Source organism: Hirundo rustica, chromosome 20 (genome assembly GCF_015227805.2).
Source record: "Hirundo rustica isolate bHirRus1 chromosome 20, bHirRus1.pri.v3, whole genome shotgun sequence".
In the NCBI taxonomy this organism is placed as follows: Eukaryota; Metazoa; Chordata; class Aves; order Passeriformes; family Hirundinidae; genus Hirundo; species Hirundo rustica.
In genome coordinates this window covers 1,767,753-1,790,499 of record NC_053469.1, presented here as the reverse complement: position 1 = coordinate 1,790,499, position 22,747 = coordinate 1,767,753, and the positions used below count along the sequence as shown (strand labels likewise).

Here is a 22,747-nt window from a genome sequence, read left to right as displayed (position 1 = left end):
TCCCCTTATGGAGGAACAACCAGAGGGCAGAGTGAGACAAGTCAAGCGTAGCTGGGCAGATGTAGACACCTCACTGCTGATATTTCAGCAGGAATTTGGAGCCCAAACCTCTCATCCACCCAGGACATCTGCAGTGGGCAAAGGGACAGACCCAGTGTGCTCCCTCAGGCTGAGGTGTGGCAGCAGTGCCCATCAGTGTGGCCAAAGGAGGGGCAGCTCCATGGGCAGAGTCAGTACCCAAGAAATTCAAGTGCTCGGCTTGTGCTTGGAGCAGTTTGTTCTTGCTCAGGTGGGCAGTAAGGAGCTGCGGGATCCCTGTGAGGCACAGCCAGGTGCCTGCAGAGGGAGCAGGACCTCTGAGAAAGCAGAGGAAATCCTGCCCTGGGAGGGTCGGAGGCCCTGGCACAGGGTGCCCAGAGCAGCTGTGGCTGCCCCTGGATCCCTGGCAGTGCCCAAGGCCAGGCTGGATGGGGCTTGGAGCAGCCTGGGACAGAGGAAGGTGTCCTTGCCCATGACACGGAGTGTGATGAGATTCCCCCACAGGGAGCTATGCCATGCAGCGCTCCCTGCTCCAGGAGGTTCCATCAACCTCCGCAGTGAGAGACGGAGGTGGAACAAAGCACGAAGCGCAGCAGCTCCTTCACACTCATCTCCGCGAGCCACTGACAGGACTCAGCCTGGCTCAATGAGGGGAAACCCTGGAGCATTGCTATGGAAACGTCCTTATGGAAATGTCCCATTTCACCAGTGTGCACGGACAAGCCCACCGGAGCCCCTCAGCCCGCGCCGCCCCTTCCCTCACGGCCCGGCCGCCAGGAAGGTTCTGGAAACGCCGGGCTCTGCCCGTGCCCGGGATCCTCCTGGGGACATTTTCCTGCACGGAGCTCTCCGGAAAACCCGTGGGGCTCCATCGGGAGGATCTGACCGAAGAGTCACTCCATGGTTCTGCTCCATGCCCCGTACCCCATCACGTCCCCGCACAAGGGCTGAGCAGAGCGGGGCCGGCCGGTCCCCGCCTCCCTACGAGCCCAGCACAGCCCTCGGACACTCCCACATAAAGTAGTGCGGGAGCCACGCCCTTCCAGCCCCGAAATCCCCGCCTGACCCAGCACTCGGAAGAATCCACCTACCCCGGCAGGCTCGGGCTGCAGCGGCACGAGATCCCTGCGTCCCTCCGCAGCGCCGGGGCTCCCGGCTCCGGCAGCGGCCCCGTCCCCCCTGAGGGGAGAGCCCTGAGGGGAGAGCCCCGAGGGCACCAAGGGCGCACAGCGGGGCTGGGGCCTCCCAGCTGCTCATTAACGGCTAATTAGCGAGCAGTAGCCACAGGTGTGCGGTCTGTCCCATGTTCCAGAACGTTCGGCTGGGACGGGCCGCGTGCGACAGGAGTGTCCGGAGCCCGGGGCAGAGTTTAGGTGACTTACCTGCAACAGCCTCAGGCAGAGAAAGAACACAAATGCAACAAGGAATCACTGAGCCAGTCCGGGCACATTCAGGCTGCACACAAGCCTGCAGGGAAGAGGGTTGAAATTCTGGACTCATTTGCCTCAAATTTTAGTTAAATGCTGTTTTATTCTGATTTCTACCCAGAAAGGAATACCAGACCTGGTGTGTCTGATAACAAGAAAGATTTCACTGGTATACAATATTCATATTATGTCATAAATAGAATCATGAGTGCAGTGCTGTGGTATTCTCTGAAGAGAATATATACAAAAGTGCTGTTAAAAATCCAATGCCTTTCCTGTATTGTTTCTTTAGCTAGAGAGGTACCTCAGGATTAACAGATTATCAGTGCATTAGCATTCATATCCTGGATAAAATGTCTCTGGTTATTTGCATGGGCACAGACTAGTAACTTAAAGGCTCTATGAAACTGGATGCTAAATAATATTCAGAGGAAATTGAATTAGACAGGAGGGAAGAGAAATGTGACTACCATTAAATCTAAAGTACATTCCTGGTTTATTTCCCTCCCCCCCCCCCCCCGAATAATATAGCATTCAATTTTCCAATTATATAAATACATGAACACTGGATTACTAGAGGCAGATAATTGAATATTTTGACTATTCTACAAGGGACCCTTCATATTTGAAGTGGGAGATGAATAGGGCATGCAGCATCAGCCTGTGGATGCACCAGCTATAAAAACCTCTATTAGATCCAGAGAGTAAAAAGGTCTCCCATAGAGAGAGAGATCTTATCAGTGTTCAATATACAATAGTTAATTTATTCCACTGATATCAGGGTAAGTTATACAATTGCAAAACTGGGATATTTTGGGCCACACATCATACTGCTTCAAAGGTGCAAGGAAAGGCATTTGCAGTCATAGCATTTCAAATCCAACTCCTCTGTAACTCTGTCTTTACAGGACATCAATCATGAGATGAGAGGAACTGTAAGCTATTTTCCAGTAACACACTGCCAATCGCAAGACAAATGTCAGATGTCACAAAAGGAGAAGTAACCATTTTTCAACCTGTGAATGTCTTCAAATATATTACAATGAAAGTGTGAAAAAAAATGACCCTTTCAGCTTCATTTGTTCTGACAGGTGCCAGACCTTGGAGTTCGGCATTTTATCTTCATACTGCAATAATCTTTACAACATTTGAACAAGGCTGAGGGCAGTGGCATTAGTTAGTCTACAATTGTCCTCTTATGTACAATACATAAAATTTCAAAGAGTCTGGCCATTGAACTAAAAAAGATCATCTACTACTATTTTATTTGTGTTACAGAAAAAGATAAGGAGAAGGGATGCCCACATCTGAGATTAACACATGCTGGGAACTAGTTTTGTGTGGGCTCAGCGTGACTCCTGCATTGCATTGCCATGCTGCTATTGCCACTTGGGAAAAACACATGCTGCTTAAAACTGAAATCAGGAAAAAAACTCTACAAACATTCCCTCAAGTGAAAACCCCCTCGATACCGTGTGTGCATGTAGTCCCTGACATGAAACAGGTGGACTCCCTCAATGACACAGCATATTTTGGGGGCACCAGCCACTGGAACATTTTGACACGGAGCTCAGAGCATCTTCAACCCAAAGCTCAGTGTCCATTTTCCAGCTTTGCCATTTCTGATAACGTGGAGGACATTAAAACATAAGCCAAGTCGTTAACATTAGAGGGTAGAACAAAGGAGGGAAATCAAGCTCAGATGTAGCCATTCATTATTGTAATAAATTGGAGACCATGAAGAATTTCACTCAACTGCCCTGAAGTTCCAGGTTATTCCTGTCCTTCCAGCCAGTCTCATGTTCTGCTTAGCCCCCACAAGAAGTGTGTGATCATGGAAGTCATGGTTCATTTCCTGAAAAATAAGACCCCTCTGTACTGCTCCAGCAGTACAACCCAGCAGTTTTGACACAACATCCTTAGATACAATTTGTACAGAGTTGTGCTGTTATTTAAGGGAAAAACAAAGAATATGTGCAAAGACACAAAAAAGATCTGGTCTAGATGTTACTGCAGGTCCCAAAAGGGTAATAAACATGCAAAACACAAAAAATAAGCAAACCTAGAGTACAGTCAGTTTAGGCTAAAGTCAGTGGTTCCACTGGAATTTGAATGACCTCTTAGGCCTTTACACTGTACAGCTTTCTGCAGAAGCAGTGCTGAATCCCTGAAGACAAAACCACCACTTGATTCACTAAATTTGACTTAAGAAAGTAAATCTTTTTCTGTGAATAAGTGTGAGCTTATTGGTTCTGTGGAAGCAAAAGGATAAACAGTTTTAGTTCTTCTTTAAAAAACTAACAGTACTTGTCATGGCAAAGACATGTACAAAGAAGTAGAAGCCAAAATATTATTTCAGTGTTTTAAGACTTTAAAAAATAAGTACTTAGACATTGACCAAATCTGTATTGATTCCGACATGTACAGTCCAAGCCATGGAAAGAAAAGAGTCAAGGCCTGAAGTCTGACCACGAGTGTAATTCCAGATTTCAGTTTTCCGGTCTGGTATTTGTGACTGCAGTTCCTTCCTTGGTTTCTGTGACATGTCCTGTGCACACAAAGCAGTGCAATTCCTTTGACACGAGCGTGCCTCAGTCAGTGCAGCCAATCCCATGATGCTGGTTATCATTCCCTGCGGTTTGGTCCTTCTCTTGCACACACTCAGGACGAATGCACGGTTTGTCACGGGATGTGCACCATAAATCCCAGAGAGGTGAAGGAATAGCCAATCCCAGGGTCATTATTTGAAAACGGGAGGTTGCAGTGGACTTTTTGAAATGCATAAATAAAACACACAGCTGAAACAAGCTGCTGTCACTCTGAAACGAAGGGATTCCAGCACCCGTCTCTCCTCCAGCAGCACACGTACCTGGCTGGGGATTAACTCCCAGTTCTGTCCCGGCACATCAGCGCCCTCAGCTGCGATGTCTTCTGTAAGCGGAACACCTGGTGGCCGCGGGGCGGAGCGGGGCCGGTGCAGGGCGCGGTGCCCGCGGCTGGCAGGGCGCGGTGGCGCTGGGCGAGCCCGCAGCCCCACACCAGGCGCTTGCCGCGCAGGGCAGCCAGGCGACACTCGCACAGCTCGATCAGCGACGCCACCTGGTCGTGCAGCGGCAGAGACTTGTATTTCCTCTGGGCCAGGCAGAAGAAAGCTTCCACAAAGGCTTGCAGACACATTCCTGCAAGGAAAAAGTGAGAGACCGGGAGTGCGGCATTTCTGGCAGCCCGCGTTCCTTAGGTCTCTCGTGGCACCAAGGCCAAATGTGCGTGCGATGGGTGTGAACACAAACAATCGTGCTAGTTCACGTCTTTCCGTTTAAATGGCAGCCATCTGGAATGCTCAGAAAGCAAAGAAATGGTCTGTCCTTCAAAGACCAAAAGCCAAGGTTTTATTTGTGTCACTCCCTGGGTGTTTAAGCCCAGGCTGGGTTACTGATGGGTGACATTCTCTAGCACTGAAGAACTTCTGGCTTTGCAGACCTCAGCCTGGAATCCAGAGGCAAAGTGGTACTGCGAGAGCACGTTTTAGGATATCACACCATTAAACTGATGTAGTATTAGCCTTGATTTCTGCTGCCGAAATTATTAAGTTGAAACCAAATGAGACATGCAGCAACACACTGAGCATCAAGGAAAACAATCCAGCTGGAGAGAAAAACAAGTCTATGTCGGCAGCTGAATGGAATCTTTTCAACCCTGTATTTTTAGAGATGGATCTGACCCAGAAGTTCACACCAGTGTGTTATTTCAGCCTGTAGCACTGTGAAGGTAACCCCATTACCAAGTATCGCCCTGGCAGGATGTGAGTTTATCTGCAGCACTACTTCCCTCCTGCACAGCCTGTACCAGGTACAAACCCTTTGGAAGGTGAAGAGGCCATTTTTCAGTCATACCCAGCAAGTCCACAATAGTTGTTTCAACTGAATGAAAAACAAACAGCTGAAGGGTACAGTGCCAAATGTCTCTGCTATAATACAACTGCTCTGCCCCTTCCCACGCAAGAGTTCTCTGCAGGACCCCCAGGCTGCAGGGGAGACTCTTCACTAACAGCACGTTACCAGAGCCAAAGGGAAGAGCTGTGTATTAACACTAATTATTGTATTTAAAACCTTGAAGTAATACCTACTCAAATTCTTAATTAAGAAGCCAGACCCCAATTGGTTGTGCAGAGTGTCACAAGCTCTCCTAGTCTGAACATTCACTTAAGAAGATTATTTTAGGATGGGATATTGAAAGGTTTGGGGTTTTAACTGTGTTGGCTTATTGATACTGTAGGAAAGGCACCTTTTCAAAATATGACAATTACATTCTGAAGTATAATTTCTCTCAACCAAGGCTGCAGCTGGGGTCGTTTACGATCTTGGCTGTAAAACAGCTTGCAAAGGAATTGTTGAGTTATCTGAAAGCAGCAGCTGCCAGCTCAGTAAATTATTTTATCAGTCACAGTGAGCTGCAGGCAGGGAAAGCACCTCTGGTAGCACAGACTCACTTTCTCCCCAGAAGTGACACTCATGTGAAGCATATTATGAAAAAAGTTAGAAGCTCTTTTAGAACAACAGAATCTTGCTTGTCTTGGTAACAGCTGGGAGTGGGCCAAACATAAAGCCAACAGAAACAGGTGGATAGTTTGCGTTTTAACACCTAAAAAGCATCTGTTTCATTGACACCATACACAAATCTCTTAGTTTTGGAAAGCCTGAAGATTCAGTTGCATGTCTGTTATTTTTCGTGGTGAAATTCTACCAGCCAACCAATGTAAGTGATTTATACCCACCCTGAAATGTTAAATGCAAACACTCAAATTTTATATAGCTGTGAAATTGAAGTGACCCTCACATAGCTAAAGCAATACTACCCTGAAGGGTAACTGCCACAGCACTAACCAGGAGAACTGGTTGTGTACGTGCATGCCTCAGGTGTACATGACTTCTTCCCATTTCTATCAAATGTTTGAGGTGTACCTGAGCAACTAAAATAGAAAAAAATAACCCCAAAAGTCAGATTTCATAGTTTTTGACTACAAACCTGGGTTACCTGACTCCTTGTGGTCAATGCCCATGCTGTTCCACCTCCTTGTGATATCAATATATAGGATATCTACAGCAGCCATTGAAAAATTGCTGTTACTCAGTTTGCAATTTCTGTTAAAAAGAAACAAAATAAAGAAGAGATTCTCATTACATCCAAACTCCCAAGTTAGGAAAAATTCTGCAAGGGCAACTTGCAGGAAAAAAAAATTACCTGTGTCATGTGTACAGCCCCACTGTAACATGCTCAGTCTAATAAGACACACACAGCAGAGAGCAAACAAACCAGCATTCATTAAGCACTCCTATCTGAATGGAACAGGCCCAAACCCAGAATATTTCAATTAAAAATATGACTTGACTCTTACACAGAGCTTTCTCCCAGGGTATTGCCAGTACTCTGAGGCTGTAAGAGAATGGAATTAATTGGTACGCTGCAAAACCCACCACAAATCTGCACAGACTATCTGCACGAGGCAGAGTTTGCACAGAGAAATACCCTTTTATTTGTCTGACTGATCCTGTCTGGAAAGGGCTGGAGGAAGCTTTCAGGCACAGCCTTGCTGCTCCAGGCCTGAACACGGAGAGGATTTGCCCTCGTGGTACTGAACAGTGCATGGGAAGCAGCTCTGGATGCAGCTGGGGCTGTGGGGATGCGGAGCTGGGGCGTTGTGTGGTCCGAGCCCGCAGTGCGGTGTTGATCATGGATGGGAACAGCCCCTGTGTCCAGGATTTCCAGATGTCTGGCAGCCTGGCTGCCACTGCTGCACGTGCCAAAGAGCTGGCCAGAACTTCTCGCCAGAAAAGGAACAACAAAAAAAAAACACAACACCCCAAATTCAGATAATTGAAGCAAATTTCACTCTTTAGTAACCTCAACAGAGCTCTTTTAAAATAGAGTAAGGCCTCGCCTAGATAGCCCAAAAATTCCCAGGCAGCATCCAACAAGGACTAGAGACACAGCCAGTGTTTCCCTTTTAGCTACTTTTTTAGAATGAAGAAAATTTTAAAGGATAACATATTTTGATGAGCCGGAATTTGGGTGGACAGTCTTTGCAAGCACTTGCCCACACACAAATCCCACTCGTGTACCATTTTATTCCTGAAGAGCGATACAACACACAGAAACCTGACCTTCCTTCTGAAATGAACAGCAATGACAACTCTTCAAATCAGGGCCTTATAGCTGGTATAGATGCTCTGGGAGAAAATAAACAAAAATATCTGCCAGTATTAAACAGTTTAACTTAACATGCATTAAGTAATGGCAAATGCTATTTCATTGAAATATGGCGATTCATCTGACTATTCTTAAAAGGATATGTTGGCATTTATTCTGTGTTCCTCTGACAAGTGCCAAAATAAGGCTGGATTAAACAACAAAAAATACAGAACTGGATGCAATCCTGTGCTGGTCTGTGGATAGAGCAGATGCCTTCAGACATTTTCTATATATCGTAATTTGTATAAACCAAGTTGTTTTATATTCACTCCTGAATGCTAAATGCATCTGCATAGAAACAGGATCTGTGTTTTAAGAGTACATCTGCTGCTGCTCATTTCTTTTGTCATAGTCAATGAAAGACAGAAAATGAGGTATTTGTACCATGACTAGAAGAGATATAGCCATAAAAAACAATGAAAAAACCCCTCCTAAATAAAAAGTATGTGAAAAAATAAATCGAGTTCCTTCACATTGCAAGATGCAATTTCACAATGCAAATCCTCCCTGCACGCTGCATCAGGAACTGGCATTTGGGAATCCTCCCTGCGGCCTGGGGCGGCCGGCAGTGCCCCCACAGCCGACAGAATCACATCAAGTGACCCAATTTCAGCTGTCACTTCCTCACAATGATATTTCTACCGTTTACTGGGAACGTGACATGTTGACCAAGACGGCAAATTGTATCTGCCAGAGAATCGCTGATCTGCTGTCAAATAAAGACCCAACTTCCTCCCAGACGCAGACTCGTAGGTGAGGTATTTCAGGAGCTTGGAATGATGGAAATGCATCTACTTTGTGACAGAAGAGGCCCTGGCTCCGGGTTGGAAGGCACCCCAAAGCCTGCGAGCTGAGGGGTACCACTGACAGGGCCAGCTTCTCCCCAACTGACCTTATGAAGGTGCGGAATCCCGTTGGCCCCAGCTTGGTTGTCCCTTTGACGCCGAGGAAGCGGATGAAGAGGGCGGCCACCCTGTCCACGAGGCGCAGGTAGCTGAACTGCTTGGCGTACTTGGGGAACACCTGCTTGAGGCACAGCGAGGGCAGAGCAGCCTCCGGCAGCTCCTCGCCCGCTTCCTGCTCCGCGCTCTGGCACCTGCAGCACAGAACGGCACAGGGGGTCGGCTTGGGAAGCCCCTCCGAGCTCACCCCACCCAGCCCCTGCCGTGGGGACACCTCCCACGGACCAGGATGCTCGTGGACACCACGCAGCTGCGGTTCGGGTGGCACTGTCACGCTGCAGTTTACAAAGCACCTGGCCTTCTAAGGCTATTGCTGCAAAATGTTATGGTAATTATTTTCTTTTGTATCCAGGCTTATATTCACTGAGGTTGAATGCCTGTAAATGCGATCACTGTTTGTCTTTAAAAGCATAAATAACAACCTTAGGTAGTGCTTTGATAATGTTCCTCTTTGCTGCAGATAGCAAAGTAGAAAAAATAATGTTTTTGTCATTAGTTAAGTAAAGCTGAGTTATTAGTTTTGTTCTTTCTCATGTAAGATGGGATGGTGGCGTCACTGCCGTTGAACACCTGCCAAAAGAGCAAGAGTATGTACAGCCAAGAAACAACAAGCACACAGGCTTCTATTTTTAATCCTAAAAGGTCTGTTCATGAATTTAAAAATTCACATCTTCAGCCAGTTGAACCAGACCTTGACCAAATGTGAAACCTTGTACTCAGTAGAGAGGAGGTTGTGCTGTTTGTAACACAACTCTCATTATAATGATGCCTGGAAGTCCCAAACCCTTTCTCATTCTAAATTCAACAGTGTTTTGGATTGTACATTATTCATTCATCATTAATGGTTTTAGTTAAAAAAATATAAAGCTTTACTTTAAAAGGCACAAGCAGAGTTGGGGATATTTCATTTTTTATAGCAAACACTAAAGAGACTATTAAAGGGATCAACTGCAGAGCTCTGAATTCTGTCCCAGCGCTCTCGGAGCGAGGCTGGAGCCTTGTCCATCCACCCAGCTCCCTGAAAGGGCTCAGAACATCATCTCCTCCTCTGCAAGCCTGCAGCTCCTTCACAAACCACACCTCTTCCCTGCTGAACAGCAGTCCCTGGAATTTCTAACCAAGTACTTTAAAAGAGGTTTTTTCCAGCCCTTCAATCTTCAACCTCTTTCCTCCCCAGCAATGAGAAATGTCTCAGAGAGAACACCCAAACCAGAACCGGTGCTCTGGACATCATCACGGCTGGGAGCCACAGATAATTCTGTCTCCCTGGCTGAGGGGGAATGGACATAAATCATTAAAATATCTCTGGTTTGGTTTAGGGTCACTAAAAAAAAATGTATTTTGGTCAAAGAAAAAACATCCTTGGCTGCAATAAAGCAGAGGCTCTAAACTACCACTAGAATTTCCTGCTTCCCCTCCTTTCTATGGAGAAAAGCCTACAGCTGTCTTTGAGGTCATGGATAAAACAGAACCAGCATCCCATCTCAGACTTTTACTGAGAGAGCTCTTAAATCCATACTTCTTATTAGAAAAGTATTTTACGATTAAACCAGTGGGGTTTTTTGTATGCTACTGCATACTCGTTCTTTCCCACTTATACAAGGGGAAAGTGTGTAAATTATTTAGATCACAACAAGAAAACTTAATTTAGTCTTTATTGCCAAATGTTGTACTTTCATTTGGTAAAAAAGAAAAAAAGGAATATACTTCTTAGTTTGCTTTTGCAGGCTAGGAATTTAATAAAGTTTAATGATTTGTTTTCATTCTTTAACTCCTCCACAAGATTTCCTTACTTTTCTTTTTTTTTAAACACTAGAGCCCAATTAATATGATCATACAATTTGAATTACAGTGAAAGATATATTTTGCACTTTTAATAAAACTCAGACTTTCCAAAGCAAACCTGCACAAGGGTTTGTCTGTGTCTGCACTATGAATTGATCCACAGACCTTCCTATTCTGCACACTCACCTTCCCTGATTCACACTGACTATATTCAGGGTACAATTCTTCACTGCTGCCACAGACACTGCCTCAATAAAAGTTTATTTTCTGTGTTATTCACACACCTATGTGCCCCCATCTCGGTGTGGTCTCAACATGGCTAATTAGCCGAGTGCAGTACTTATAAATACAGGATTTTACTGTGATCACGTATTTTCCAAGGAAAGGCTGCACAGCCCGTTTTTTGCCTCAGCACTCAGACAAACTGAACTCCTTGCAATGCCCCATTTTGTGTTCTCTGGCGTTTGGCTGCCATCTGCCACTGCCACATCGTGAGGGGCTGAACTCCCCAAGGGTCACCAGTCAAAGATCAGGATCAGCAGCTTCCTCAGAGCAGAAGGAAAGAAAAGAGGAAAAAAAAAAACAGTAGAGAGGAGGAGAGATAATGTCAAGAGTGCAGGAGGAAGGAGCTACAAAGGGCAGAAATACAGCTCCAAGTCCAGCAGCAGTGAAAACACGAGGGGGATTTTCATCTCCCCGTCTACCTTTAAGCTCAGCAGTCAACTGGAAAATACAAAAGCACTCATTTTTGTAATCTCACCTGTCACAGAGCCATGGAATGGTTTGGGTTGGGAGGAACCTTAAAGCCCATCCAGGTCCATCCATGGGCAGGGACGCCTTCCCTTCCACTGTCCCAGGCTGGAACACTTCCAGGGATGGGGCAGCCAGAGCTCCTCAGGGCACCCTGAAAACCTCCTGCACCCAGTGAGGTGCTGCCGTGGGGAAGGAACCAGGAACTCCACATCTCCAGAGAACCCTGCCCAGGTCCCCTCCATTAGCTCCTTCCCCCAGGATTTCAACAGGTGAGGGGAGGAGGAGAAAGCTGAGCCCCACTCTTTAAAGCTGCTCCTTAGCATTAATTGTTTCAACTGACACAGCTGAGTCAGGCAAATGAATGAAAGGTCACATATAAGGTAATGCTTCTGTTGCCACAGAAAAAAAGCAAAGCTTCATTTACATACTAATTCTGACCTCAATACATTAGTTTCTCTAATTCTGCGGCTTATGAAAGATCACTCTTTAGAAATGATCAACTGTGGTGGAGCTTTAAAAAAAAATTAAATTTTAATAAAGCTTATGGAAATGACATCTAAGACTACTTATCTTTTATACATGATTACTAATTTATTAATGTTTCCTCCATCTATGTTTTATTCCTTTCTTTCTGACCAGCCTTAATCTTTATGCAAATACGAGTTGCTAAGGGACAAACAAATTTGCAACTACTAATTAAAGGCTTCAAAATTTGCAGCATTTTGTACACTTGTATATAAAATTTAGCTGTCAAATTCAGAGTAAAATGGGGTAAGAATCACAATATTAATATTTCTAAGAATGCTAACTTGGTGTATTTTACATTTAGGGCATTGCTAGAAGTATAAATTAAGCAATTTCAGTATCAGCTTACAACTGCTTACCTAATAAAAGAAAATATTATGTTCTGGATTCTGAAGCTATAATTATTCCCTCAGCTGAGCCCCTATTCTCCAAGCATGGACTATGTTAACATAGTTAAAAGCAGAGAATATTTTGCATGACAAATCTATCTACCCACCCATTTATCACCACAGAATATGGACCTCCCAAAGAACAGGTAAGTGCTTGTACCTGGAGCGTGTGGGAAAGAAATATATTAGTGTGCTCATTCACAGAAATAAATCATTTAGGAAACTAAGGCCAAGCCAGAGCAGTGTCTCTGCATTATCAACCATTCATGAATTTGCTTTTGTGAACTAATCCCATTACTTTTATTATCACAGAGACTTCCAGCACTCGCAGGATGTCATAGCAAGCAGTTTCATGGTTTCTCTGCATGTTGTGTGAGTAATCAGCTCTTGTTTTGCTTTGGCCACTCGTGAGTGTCATTTGAAGAAAATTAATATTCACCCCCTCTTCACCCTCTGGCAAAGTAAAAAAAACATCAATAGCACAAGAATTTCCACCTTTCAAAGTAATAACATAGTTGCACAAAGATAGAAGTATTAAAAGAATGTTAAACCCATAGAATGAGAGAATTTTGACATTATGTTAGAAAAATTATGGCTCCTACATAGAGTTTATTCAACACTTTGGAGAATGCTTTGAGGCAGGCAAAGCAACCCCAGTAGAGTCCCCATTTCAAAGAGCAGAATCAGTCAGATTAAATATAAGGATTGATAATCACCACAGCGTTTACAGACAATGACCTTCTGATCACAACAAATACATTTTGAAAACACAGCAGCTGTCCTGTCTCTGGGAAGCAGAAAATGCTGAAAGCAGAATTCCCATCTCTCTCTGAAAGAAACCCCCTTCCCTGTATCTCAGTTAAAGAAATAAATTGGGTAAATCACCTCACTTAGACTTTAAGCTTCACCTGCAGCTTCCAGTTCTGACATGGTGTCCCTGTGGAAGGGTGAAAGACACGGAGCGCACTGCTTGTTTCGGAGAGCTGGCGAACACATTCTAGGTGAATCCATGGGTAAAATGTACTCCATAGCTTTGCCATTTGCTTAAGAAAACCAAAATAATTTATTAGACTGTTGGAAAAGTGAAGCCCAAGCCCCTGCAGCCTGTCAGCAGCCATCACAGCAGCTCTCACCCGCAGCATCCGCCCGTTCCGGGCTCTCCGTTCCCGTCCCTGGAGTGCTTTTTGTTTGCCACAGCCATCAGCCCCTTTTCTGAGAAGGATGGTTCACTGCCTCTTCAGATTGATGGATTTATTATAAAAATAAACACTTCTCATTAAAGATTAAATAGCTTTTGGCAGAAAACAGAAGGCTGGAAAGTTTTGCTGCCTTCACACAGTGTTAATGAGTGTTTCCAAGATGTAGAAACTTGGCATGGATCCTGCCCTGCTCCACACCAGGGACACAAAGCCACGGATGAGAACATTACTGACATTTTCATTTCATATGCAGAGAAGTCTAGAGCTGTGGTTTGATTTCTATAGCCCACCCTAATTCATATTTTAAATAATTAAAGGAGAAATGCATCTGAGGAGTCTTAGGTGCTGAAAAAACCCAGCTATTTCCTAATTACTAATTGAGATTCTTTACTTCCAACTTTCCCCTCTTAGAATAATGGTGGTATCATTCTGTATTCACTACAGATTTATTACTCTTAATGTATCACGAGCAGTGAATGCTTATGTTATTACCTGTCAGCTATGAGTGCAGCAGAAAATATGGCATTGCTGTAATGAAATAATGGATAAGCAATGCAAATCCTGCATCCAAAGACTTTGTTCCACTGTAGCAAAAAATTATTACAGAACAAAGATCATTAAATACAGTCCCAAATACTTTATTTTCTGTGGAGGTAGCTGTTATTATTCCTAGTAGATTTATTTGTGTTCACTATTTGCTTTCAAGGTACTTATGTGCCTCATTATTTCTGCAGAGTTTCTTTTGTTTCTTAGAAAAATGTGCCTGAAAAATAATAATGCAGGATTGTACAAAGGCAAACCAGCTGTAAAGCCTGGGAATACACTGAAATTGGACCACCAAGTGTTTTAGAGTAGGAAAAAAAAAAAAAAAAAAAAAAAAAAAGAGCCCAAGATATTTCTTCCCATGTGGAAATTATTCTTAGAAAGCAATTGTGCTTATGCTGGGACAGAAAAGGAGCTTTACCCTGTCATCCAAGGGGGCAGAAAGCAGCAGTGCAATTGCATTTTATCAGCCTTAATCCTCCTATTAAAGCAGGTGAATTCTCATACACAAAATAACACTCCTGATGATTACACTGCTATTAAATCATGTGACTTCACGCTTTCATTTTGTGGCAACTGGGTGCTAGGCAGTTTTATTGCTTTCTCAGTGTTTCAGAGACTAGAGACCAATTATTACTTAAAAATAAGCCAATCAACTCTCTTGCCAAAAGATGACTTGCAGCAGAAGTTAAATTATAGAGAACATCACTGCCCCCAATACATTAATTTCTGTCACTCTGTCACTGTAAAAATTTACAGCAGATATAATCTCTTTGAAGGAGGATCAAGTCATAGAAAGTACGAGCCTGGTTTTAAATAGAATTTTAATTTTAATGAAAGCTTCAGGGAATGATGTTTATGCTGCTTATCTTTCATACCTGGTGATTAAGTTAATTTATACTTAATGGAAGAGGATATTCCTAATCCCCAGACAGGCTCAACATCTGTCTGTGACTATGTTTTTGGAAGCCTTAAGCTGCTTGTGATTGATGTAATAAAACCAGGATCCTGCAGAACTGACACCTGAAGGATATCTGTAAGAGGGAAAATGTTATTTTTCTGCTCAATGCCTCCGCTTAAGTTAAACCAAAATCCAAGCACTTAATATTGCTGTCCCTTAAAAACCTGCTTTGCACTCCCTCACCATTTGAGTATGAGCAGGGCAATAAGCAAACAGTTCTCAAATATGTTTATGATCCAATATTCACTCATTATGTGCAGTGCCTGAGACATAACTTTCTGATGGCCTGGAGCTAATGAGAATAATAAACCTCCTGCAAAAAAAAATCTGTGAAATAGTCTCCATTTTTCCTTCACTTCTCGTTCCACGTCTATTAAAAACCAAATATTAGTAAAAACAAATGTTTGGATTTATCACATAATTATAACAGTAAAAAAAAAAAAAAAAAAAGCCTTGAAATGTAAACATCTTGCCAGAAAAAGATAAAATTTTCAATTTTGTCCCAAGAAATCACAGTACTGTCGAAGAAAAAAAAAGGTATTTCCAGCTGTCATTCATATCCATGTTATTTTAAATTCTAATTCTTACAAGTAAGAACTTTGCACTGGTGTTCAGGGATATAATCCGTGTGTGCACATTCATTTATTCCATTTCACTGTTATCTGTTACAAGCGTGTGATGTGGCCCAGGAGCCCCACTCCAAGGAGTGATTTGTTTCTTTCCTGAGTGAGGTGATGCACCTCAGCCTGCCCTTGGCCGATCAATTGGTTCTAACATCTTCTAGGCTGCATGAAATCTGATTTTTTGAAATCAATTTATTCCTGGGTTGTGCCATTCCTGAGAGAACACAAAGTACACGCCACGACTCAGGAGTCACGTGAGGAACTGGAAGATTGAACTGGAGACCAAGACAAAGCATTCAAGGCTCCCCCCAGATATTTTATGCAAAAACTATCACAGTTGGTTGTAGTTTTAGTTACACGTGACACAGAGATTGTAAAGATGTTAAGGAGACGGGTAAGAAATAAGACATTTTTATACCATAGACACATAGCCCTGCTGTACATACAGACATAAATACACACTGTGTAACTACAATTTCTGTTTGTAGTATATACCTGTACACTTATGCTATGGAACTGAAGCAATTCAGTATAAGAGAGATTACAGAAAATTACAAGTTATTGGAGTTTACATTACAGAGCAACTGGGAAAAGTGATTTAAAGGCAGAGCTGCTTCTGTGCAGCACAAACACTCAAGAAGGTGAAAGGGAAAAATGTCAAATTAAATACACATACATCCTTCATTTTAGACAAAGCAATTAAGCTAATATTCTGAAAATCAAATTCCATTCAAGAAGCATTTAACTGCAGATTAGTAATGGAAATCCTGCATATACAAAAGCCAGGAAAAAACTCTACAGTCAAGAGTGCAGCTGAATCACTGCTCCTGCAGTAAGAAAACTAGATTATGTTAGCAAGCTACAGGCTACCTCGAGGTGAAGATGATTTTGCTGATAGCAGAAACTCAGCCCAAATGATTAACATATTGAAGTGTCAGGAAAAAACACTTTGCACTCAAACCTAACTATTAATGCCCTTCCCTGTACGAACACAGAAATTCAGTGAGCTCCCCCGGACAGGGAAGGCAGACACAGATGTTGCCTTTAAGACAGGGGGAAAAATGTTTTTAACTTCAAACTACAACAATTTTCTTGCACTGAAAACTAAAGAGGAAATTATAGGGGTGGAACGGGATGATCTTTAAGGTCCCTCCCAGCAGAAGGCTGACTCCACCAAACACTTAAATAAACATTTCAGTACTTGATGAATAAGGTCAGAATGGCCATTGTTTTATATCCTACCCAATGTAACTCGAGCACATTTCTGACCATATTTAACCTGAATTTTCACTGGTTTCGGCTAAAGCTTCCCCTCAGCAACGCCTGGATACAGCAAACATCTGCTCCCAGGGATGCTTTGAAGTCCTGCTGACTTCATGGTTTAAAAAACAAAGCAGAGCAAGACAAAGCAGCTCACTTTGTTAGAATTCAGTCAAAGTAGGAGCAGACAGCAGAGAAGCTCCAAGATGCACGTGACGCTTTGGGAAGGAGGCTCGGGCAGCAGAGCTGAGCCATCGGCTGCTGCTGCTCTGGCCCCAGTCAGAGCTGCTGGGACAGTGCTGAGGGACACAAACTGCATCTAAACCTGCCGAAACCAGCTTCTCCTACCATCAAAACTCACTGCCAATCTCTAATCAGATATCTGAACCCACAGATGTATTCAGACCTGCTGCCTCCACGTTCACTTTGATGGCATGTGGACAGAGATGAAGCAGCCACCCCTTTATCCCTGATCTCCCTTCTTTTTGGGCAAACCTTGGAGATTACAGCAACTCTTGTGGCTGCACTACAAAAAATAGAGGAAAATGACATATTTTTCCTTTCCTCTGCACTTAATCACAAAGGTTTTCTTTTTATATAAAAATCATTGTAAGATGGAAAAGGAAAAAAAAAAAAAAAAAAAAAAGCCCTTCTTAATGATCAACTTTAAATATAATATGCTGTGAATATCTAAGAGATGTAATTGCTACAGCATGTTTTGATGCATTCAAAGGTTTTATGGAGACACTTGTGACAGGTCACATTCCTCAGTTTATCTCCATTCCTTCCTCTACTGCTCACAAGAGAGGGAAAAAGAAAGAAAAGAGATGTCAATAAAAAACTAATTAGATTAGCTGCATCTCAAAACGCTGTGATTCAAGTCTAATTGGCCAAAGTAGTCTCCATTCCCAAGCTGAGAGCACAGACCCAGAGCTGGGCTCACCCCAGAGCTGGGGGCACTGCACACACCAATTACTGCTAAAGCACACCACGGGTTTGGGCCAATTAAATCTACAGTGCTGAAAATGAAACCTTTTCAAATCCTGAAACCCATATCAGTTCTTGTGCATTAAAATTTCCAAATGAGCCGGGCCTGTCATCAGCTCACTGGCTTCGTACACTGTAAGCACTTCCAGCTGTCCCTCAATGTGGGGTCATTGACAGAGATTCAGGGGAAGACTGACTTCACTCTTTATGTGCAAGTTAAAGCACAGCCTGTCCAGTCAAGATGTGAGTGCTTGGAACACAACGTGTGAGCAAACACAGACCTACTTGCAAAGCTGGACTCTGAATAACAGCACTTTTTGCGGTGGTGAAGGCTAAAACAGGAATAATCATAAATTAATCTGTATCTATGCAAGGGATGTGGTTTTAGCTATTTAAAAAAATATTATTACCCATTTTTAGTCAATTAAAACATTTCAGATTATATTTCAGATTATAGCCACTTAGAAGTTAAAAGATTTATCATCAGATTTAATTATCTTTTTTGTGTTGGGACTTCTGCCTCAGCACATTCAAATTGTTTGCCAGTGTTCTGCCCTGAGTATTGTATTTTCTGTGGTTGTAGTACAACAGAAGTGGCTCTTAAAACCAATGTAGAACTATTCTGCCAGTCAAGCACTACCAGATCCCTGCCTTTATGGAGGGACATCTCACACTCGAGTTCATAGAATTTCCAATAGGGCCTGTCCTAATCAATAGGAGAAAGGTTAAATGCTCTTAAGGATGTAGCAGATAAATAATTGGAAAAGCAAGAACAGAGAGCAAGGATCAAGATACCACATCTGCTTCACAAAACTGAAGAGAGTCATTGACTCAAGTTCTTCTTGAGCAGGATGAGAAATAGCAGTAGAAATAAATACTCTCAACTACAGAAAAACCAAGTTAACATTTCAGTAATGTGAACTGAAGGAACATTGACAAACATCACATTTAAAAGTCTCCCTCACATGTCTAACTCATCAAAAGCTGCCCAGGCTAATGTAACAGACACGAATTGATAGTGGAGCTGGCAGATTGCCTGATGAAGGACTAAACCAGAAAAAGCCCTCTAGGAAAGAGAAAGGGGCTAATTCAATGAGCTTCCAAAGGGCTTTGGCAGAACGAGCCTGAATATGAGCGCTGGGTCACTTTGACTGATGGAGAAAAGAATTGTGTCAGCCTCCAAAATGAACCAGAGGAGAAAGATCAATCTCAAGAAAGCCACACTCACAAGTTTATACAGTCTCAGGCAGAAATCAGGCTCGGAGTGAAGAGGTGGTGCTTGAGAGGCATTTGAATAGCTGCAAACCTGAGCAGACTTGCAGGTAAAGGGATGAGGGAATCAACCGAAAGCTCCGGCAGCCAGCCCATAAAGTCAATTAGCAAATGGGAACCCAAACACTGATACTTCCATAGCTGGCTTTATTACATGCTAATTTGGATAGGCACTAAACTCACTCCATATAATGCAAAAGGCACTGACAACCCTGAGTAATGAATCCCTGAGGATCATAATACAGTTGCTCACAGCAGCGGAAACTAAGACACATTACAGCCAGCCTGAAGAACAGTCATTATTTTCTGATCAGTGATAACTGCAGCACCAGCATTCCCCCCTCCAGCCTCTCCACGCGTCTGTGCACTGAGTTTCTGACCCTCTTCAACCACCCCTGTCACACAATCATAACATTACAATGCGGGTAGTGAGATAAACACAGTAATAAATGGCAAGAATGACTTTATCATCAACAAAATCTAGGCTAATCATACTCTCGAGACATCTCTGCACAGTGTATTTTCATTTTTCCATTAAACATGGCTCTGACATCAGGGGAGGTTATGAAACTGAAGAAAAAATATCTGGAAAATAAATGGAATACAACTGAACAGGTGATTTCCTGACTTTCCTTACGAAAGTACAAAATTGCTCCTCAACATCAACAAATTAATTCATGTTTTTATTAAATACAGATCCCATTCTCCTCCTAGAAACTATTCACTTTTTCCTCTGTCATGGAAAGGAATCATTTCAAGAGCGAAAGTTGTGTAATCAACACAGTGGAAAAAATGAACCATCCTGTTTTGTGCAAGAAAATAGAACGATCTTTTGTGTACCAAGTTCCACAAAACCTTGTTTTGACTGAATTTCTCCCTATCACAAAAAGAATAAAATAAAAAAGTCAGTCTGACAGACATTAATATTTACAGGGTGCTCTAAGAACAGAGTGACATTAGGCAATGTTTGCATGCTGATCTTGCAAAAATTTGAGAGCGACCACATTGGGGTTCTTCCTGCTCAGGAAATTAGTTAATCATATTTGACATTTGCTAGAGCCACAGGACCCAGAGAAGAGAATTGTACCTGACATATTTTAAAAAGAAGGGAAAAAAAAATAATCAGAACATCACAAATAAATTTCAAGGCTGTTTCAAATGGAAAAAAGCACAGCAGTAGCATGTAAAGAGAATAGCACCCAAGAAAAGATAAACTAGCAATGAAACAGCAAGGGCGTGATAGGTAATAAACCAAAAGCATTCAGTTTGGAGGGCACAAGGAATTGATTGTTTTTGTAACAGCCATAGATTAAATTACATTTCATTTCCAAAGTGTTTCAATTTTTTCTTCTGTCAATGGCTATTTCAGAGTTGAATAAAAGCCATTATATTACTTAGGGGGCTGCACCTTCATCATCTCTAGCAAGGAAAAAGCAGATTTTATTCCATGAGCAACTCAAACTTCTAATGACACGCATGCCATAACGCTATGATTTCTTTATCAAAAGAACAAAATGGTTCTTTTTTGATTCTTTTCTGTCTGGAAATATGTAAGAAACTAGGCATGGAAATGCAAGGGATCACACTAGGACACAGAGTAAACAACAACAACCAAAGTACAAGGGAGTCCTTATTGCTGGATTAATTAGCATTAATAAACTAGGGCATAAATATTTTTGACAGGACAGGAAAGCGAGTCATTAGCATTTCTGAGATGATATAAATGTTCTTCCTATAACATGCTGAGCAGTCCTGCTCCAACTGATCCTCCCAGCTTGCCTTTATACCTCCAAACATCTGTGGAGAATACACAGCATTTACATGAGACTGAGACTCGTTTTTGCTCCTCCAATCTAATGCAATTTGGGGAAGCATAAATTGCTAATAATTAAACAAACAGTGAAACTAAAACCTTTTTACTACTATCAAGATTCCAAATTAGGCACAGAAAAATAGAAGTTTGCAAAGCCTTTTGAAATGGATTTTCTGTTGGAGGCACAACATACACAATGATTTGCATCAGTGATTATCTTAATTAAACTGCTGTTTACATAAGTAACGTTGATTTACTTTACATGTTGTTCGGTGTCATTAGACCGTTCATTTAATTGTGCAAATTTCCTTTAGCTGAAGCCTTCTCCCACCTTCAGCAGGCTGTGAACAGCACCTCTGCTGTAAGGAGTGAATCCAGAGCAAGTTTAATAATTACTACACAAGCTTCAGTCACACACAAATCACTGGGTTAGCTCCAGCATGCCGATGGCCTGGATGTTTGCCATCACCTACTCAAGCCTCAGAATCCATGAGAACAGCACTGCCACACAGACAGAGCAAAGATCCACTAGCAAAAGATCACTGTCCGTGATATTTTATTAAATGTTTTAATTTCTTAATGGTGAGCAAAACTTGAGTTCCACATTAGGTGACTTAAAACTAGGAGAAGATCAGTTCTGCTGTGGAAGAAAAGGCACCGTATATATTTAAATACACTGATTTGAACATGTATGACCACAGATTTTCTATCACTAATTAATTGTTGGCAGTGCCAAGATAATTACTAGCAATACCTGCATGTAAAGACTGGACATGTGTTGGAAAAATTAAGAGGTATGTATAGAATGATAAACTGATCTTATATAGCTTAATTTTTTTTTCAAGATTATACATCACATGATAGGAAGGAGGAAAAAATATCAAAACACCGTGAAGATGATGGAAAATTAAACTGAAAAAAAATTCTCAGCTATTAATCCTTCCTGATAATGAAGTACTTCAGGATGACTTCTAAAACTCACTTTCATTTAGATGCCTCATTTATTTTAATCTGGGAGATAATTAGAAGGGAATCAAATTCTCCAGAGCAGAATATTTACCTGAGATGCAGCTCAAACTTCTCAGCATTTCCCCTGTGTGTTCAAACTCTATGTTATATATATTGCTAAAACCTTACTGAGATTAATGCCCGTTACTTAATTACCATCAAAATTTGACTCTATGAGGCTTGCTGCTGGTCAGCTGTCAGAACAGCAATTCCTTCAGATTTCTTTTTTCCTATCAATAGGCCAAGTTTTGCTCAAGAAGTTCCACACACTGTGCCCAGTTCAATAAAAAGCACTTGTTAGCAGAAGGGGTAAATGCCAGGGGAAGGATGGGCAGCTGTCACATGAGTTCCTCACCAGCAGGTCCCAGGGCACTGCCCTGTGCAGGCTGACTTACGGTGCAGACACAGAAATATTCATCTCCAAAATGCTCTGTTAACCAGATTGCCCTGGAAGAAAAGCTGCAGCACTGATGAATTCTTGCTGTGAAGAGCCAGTGGTTTATCTCATCACCAAGTAATCCTGTCAGAAATTATTTAGCACTCAAAATGCATCAAAGAAGAATCCTCAGCTGAATGAGCCTTCCCCACACACTGGCATCCTCTAGCTATTTATTTGTAATTATCATTTGCCTTTTTTCCATATCTAATATAAAGTTAATGAATGCCTGACATAACTCCAGCAGAAAAAAACAACATGACTAGTTACATAATTACAGGTTAAAAAATTATCTTTTTCAGCTCCATGCACTGAAGTAATCTTTAAGGGTAGAGGTTAAGTACAGGCAACACAGAATATAAACTGCTTTGCAAAACATTCTGTACGCTGACCACAGCAACCTCTCCGTGTGGCACTGCCTTTGAAGGAAGAGTTTGATCTCATAATAATATTGCAATAATACAGAATTTGTTAGTGTCATCAGTCATGTCTCGTTCATGGGCCTCTGTCTGCAAA

The 22,747-nt window shown here is 42.4% G+C and overlaps 1 protein-coding gene across 5 annotated transcripts in view; it reads right to left on the bottom strand.

The window, feature by feature from the left end:
- Positions 1–1,549: 1,549 nt before the first annotated feature.
- Positions 1,550–22,747, bottom strand: part of TTLL11 (tubulin tyrosine ligase like 11) — a 35,936-nt gene continuing 14,738 nt past the window's right edge. For 2 of the 5 annotated variants that reach the window (XM_040083073.2, XM_058423085.1), the window contains 3 exons: positions 8,608–8,811; positions 6,492–6,607; positions 1,550–4,645 (listed from right to left, as the gene is read on the bottom strand). In XM_040083073.2, coding sequence (XP_039939007.1) covers positions 4,347–4,645; positions 6,492–6,607; positions 8,608–8,811 — 619 coding nt within the window. In that variant the 3' untranslated portion in view covers positions 1,550–4,346. Of the gene's footprint in view, positions 4,646–6,491; positions 6,608–8,607; positions 8,812–11,222; positions 11,541–22,747 lie in introns of those variants that run through there. The other 3 variants (XM_040083074.2, XM_040083076.2, XM_040083075.2) reach the window with 3 other exon arrangements.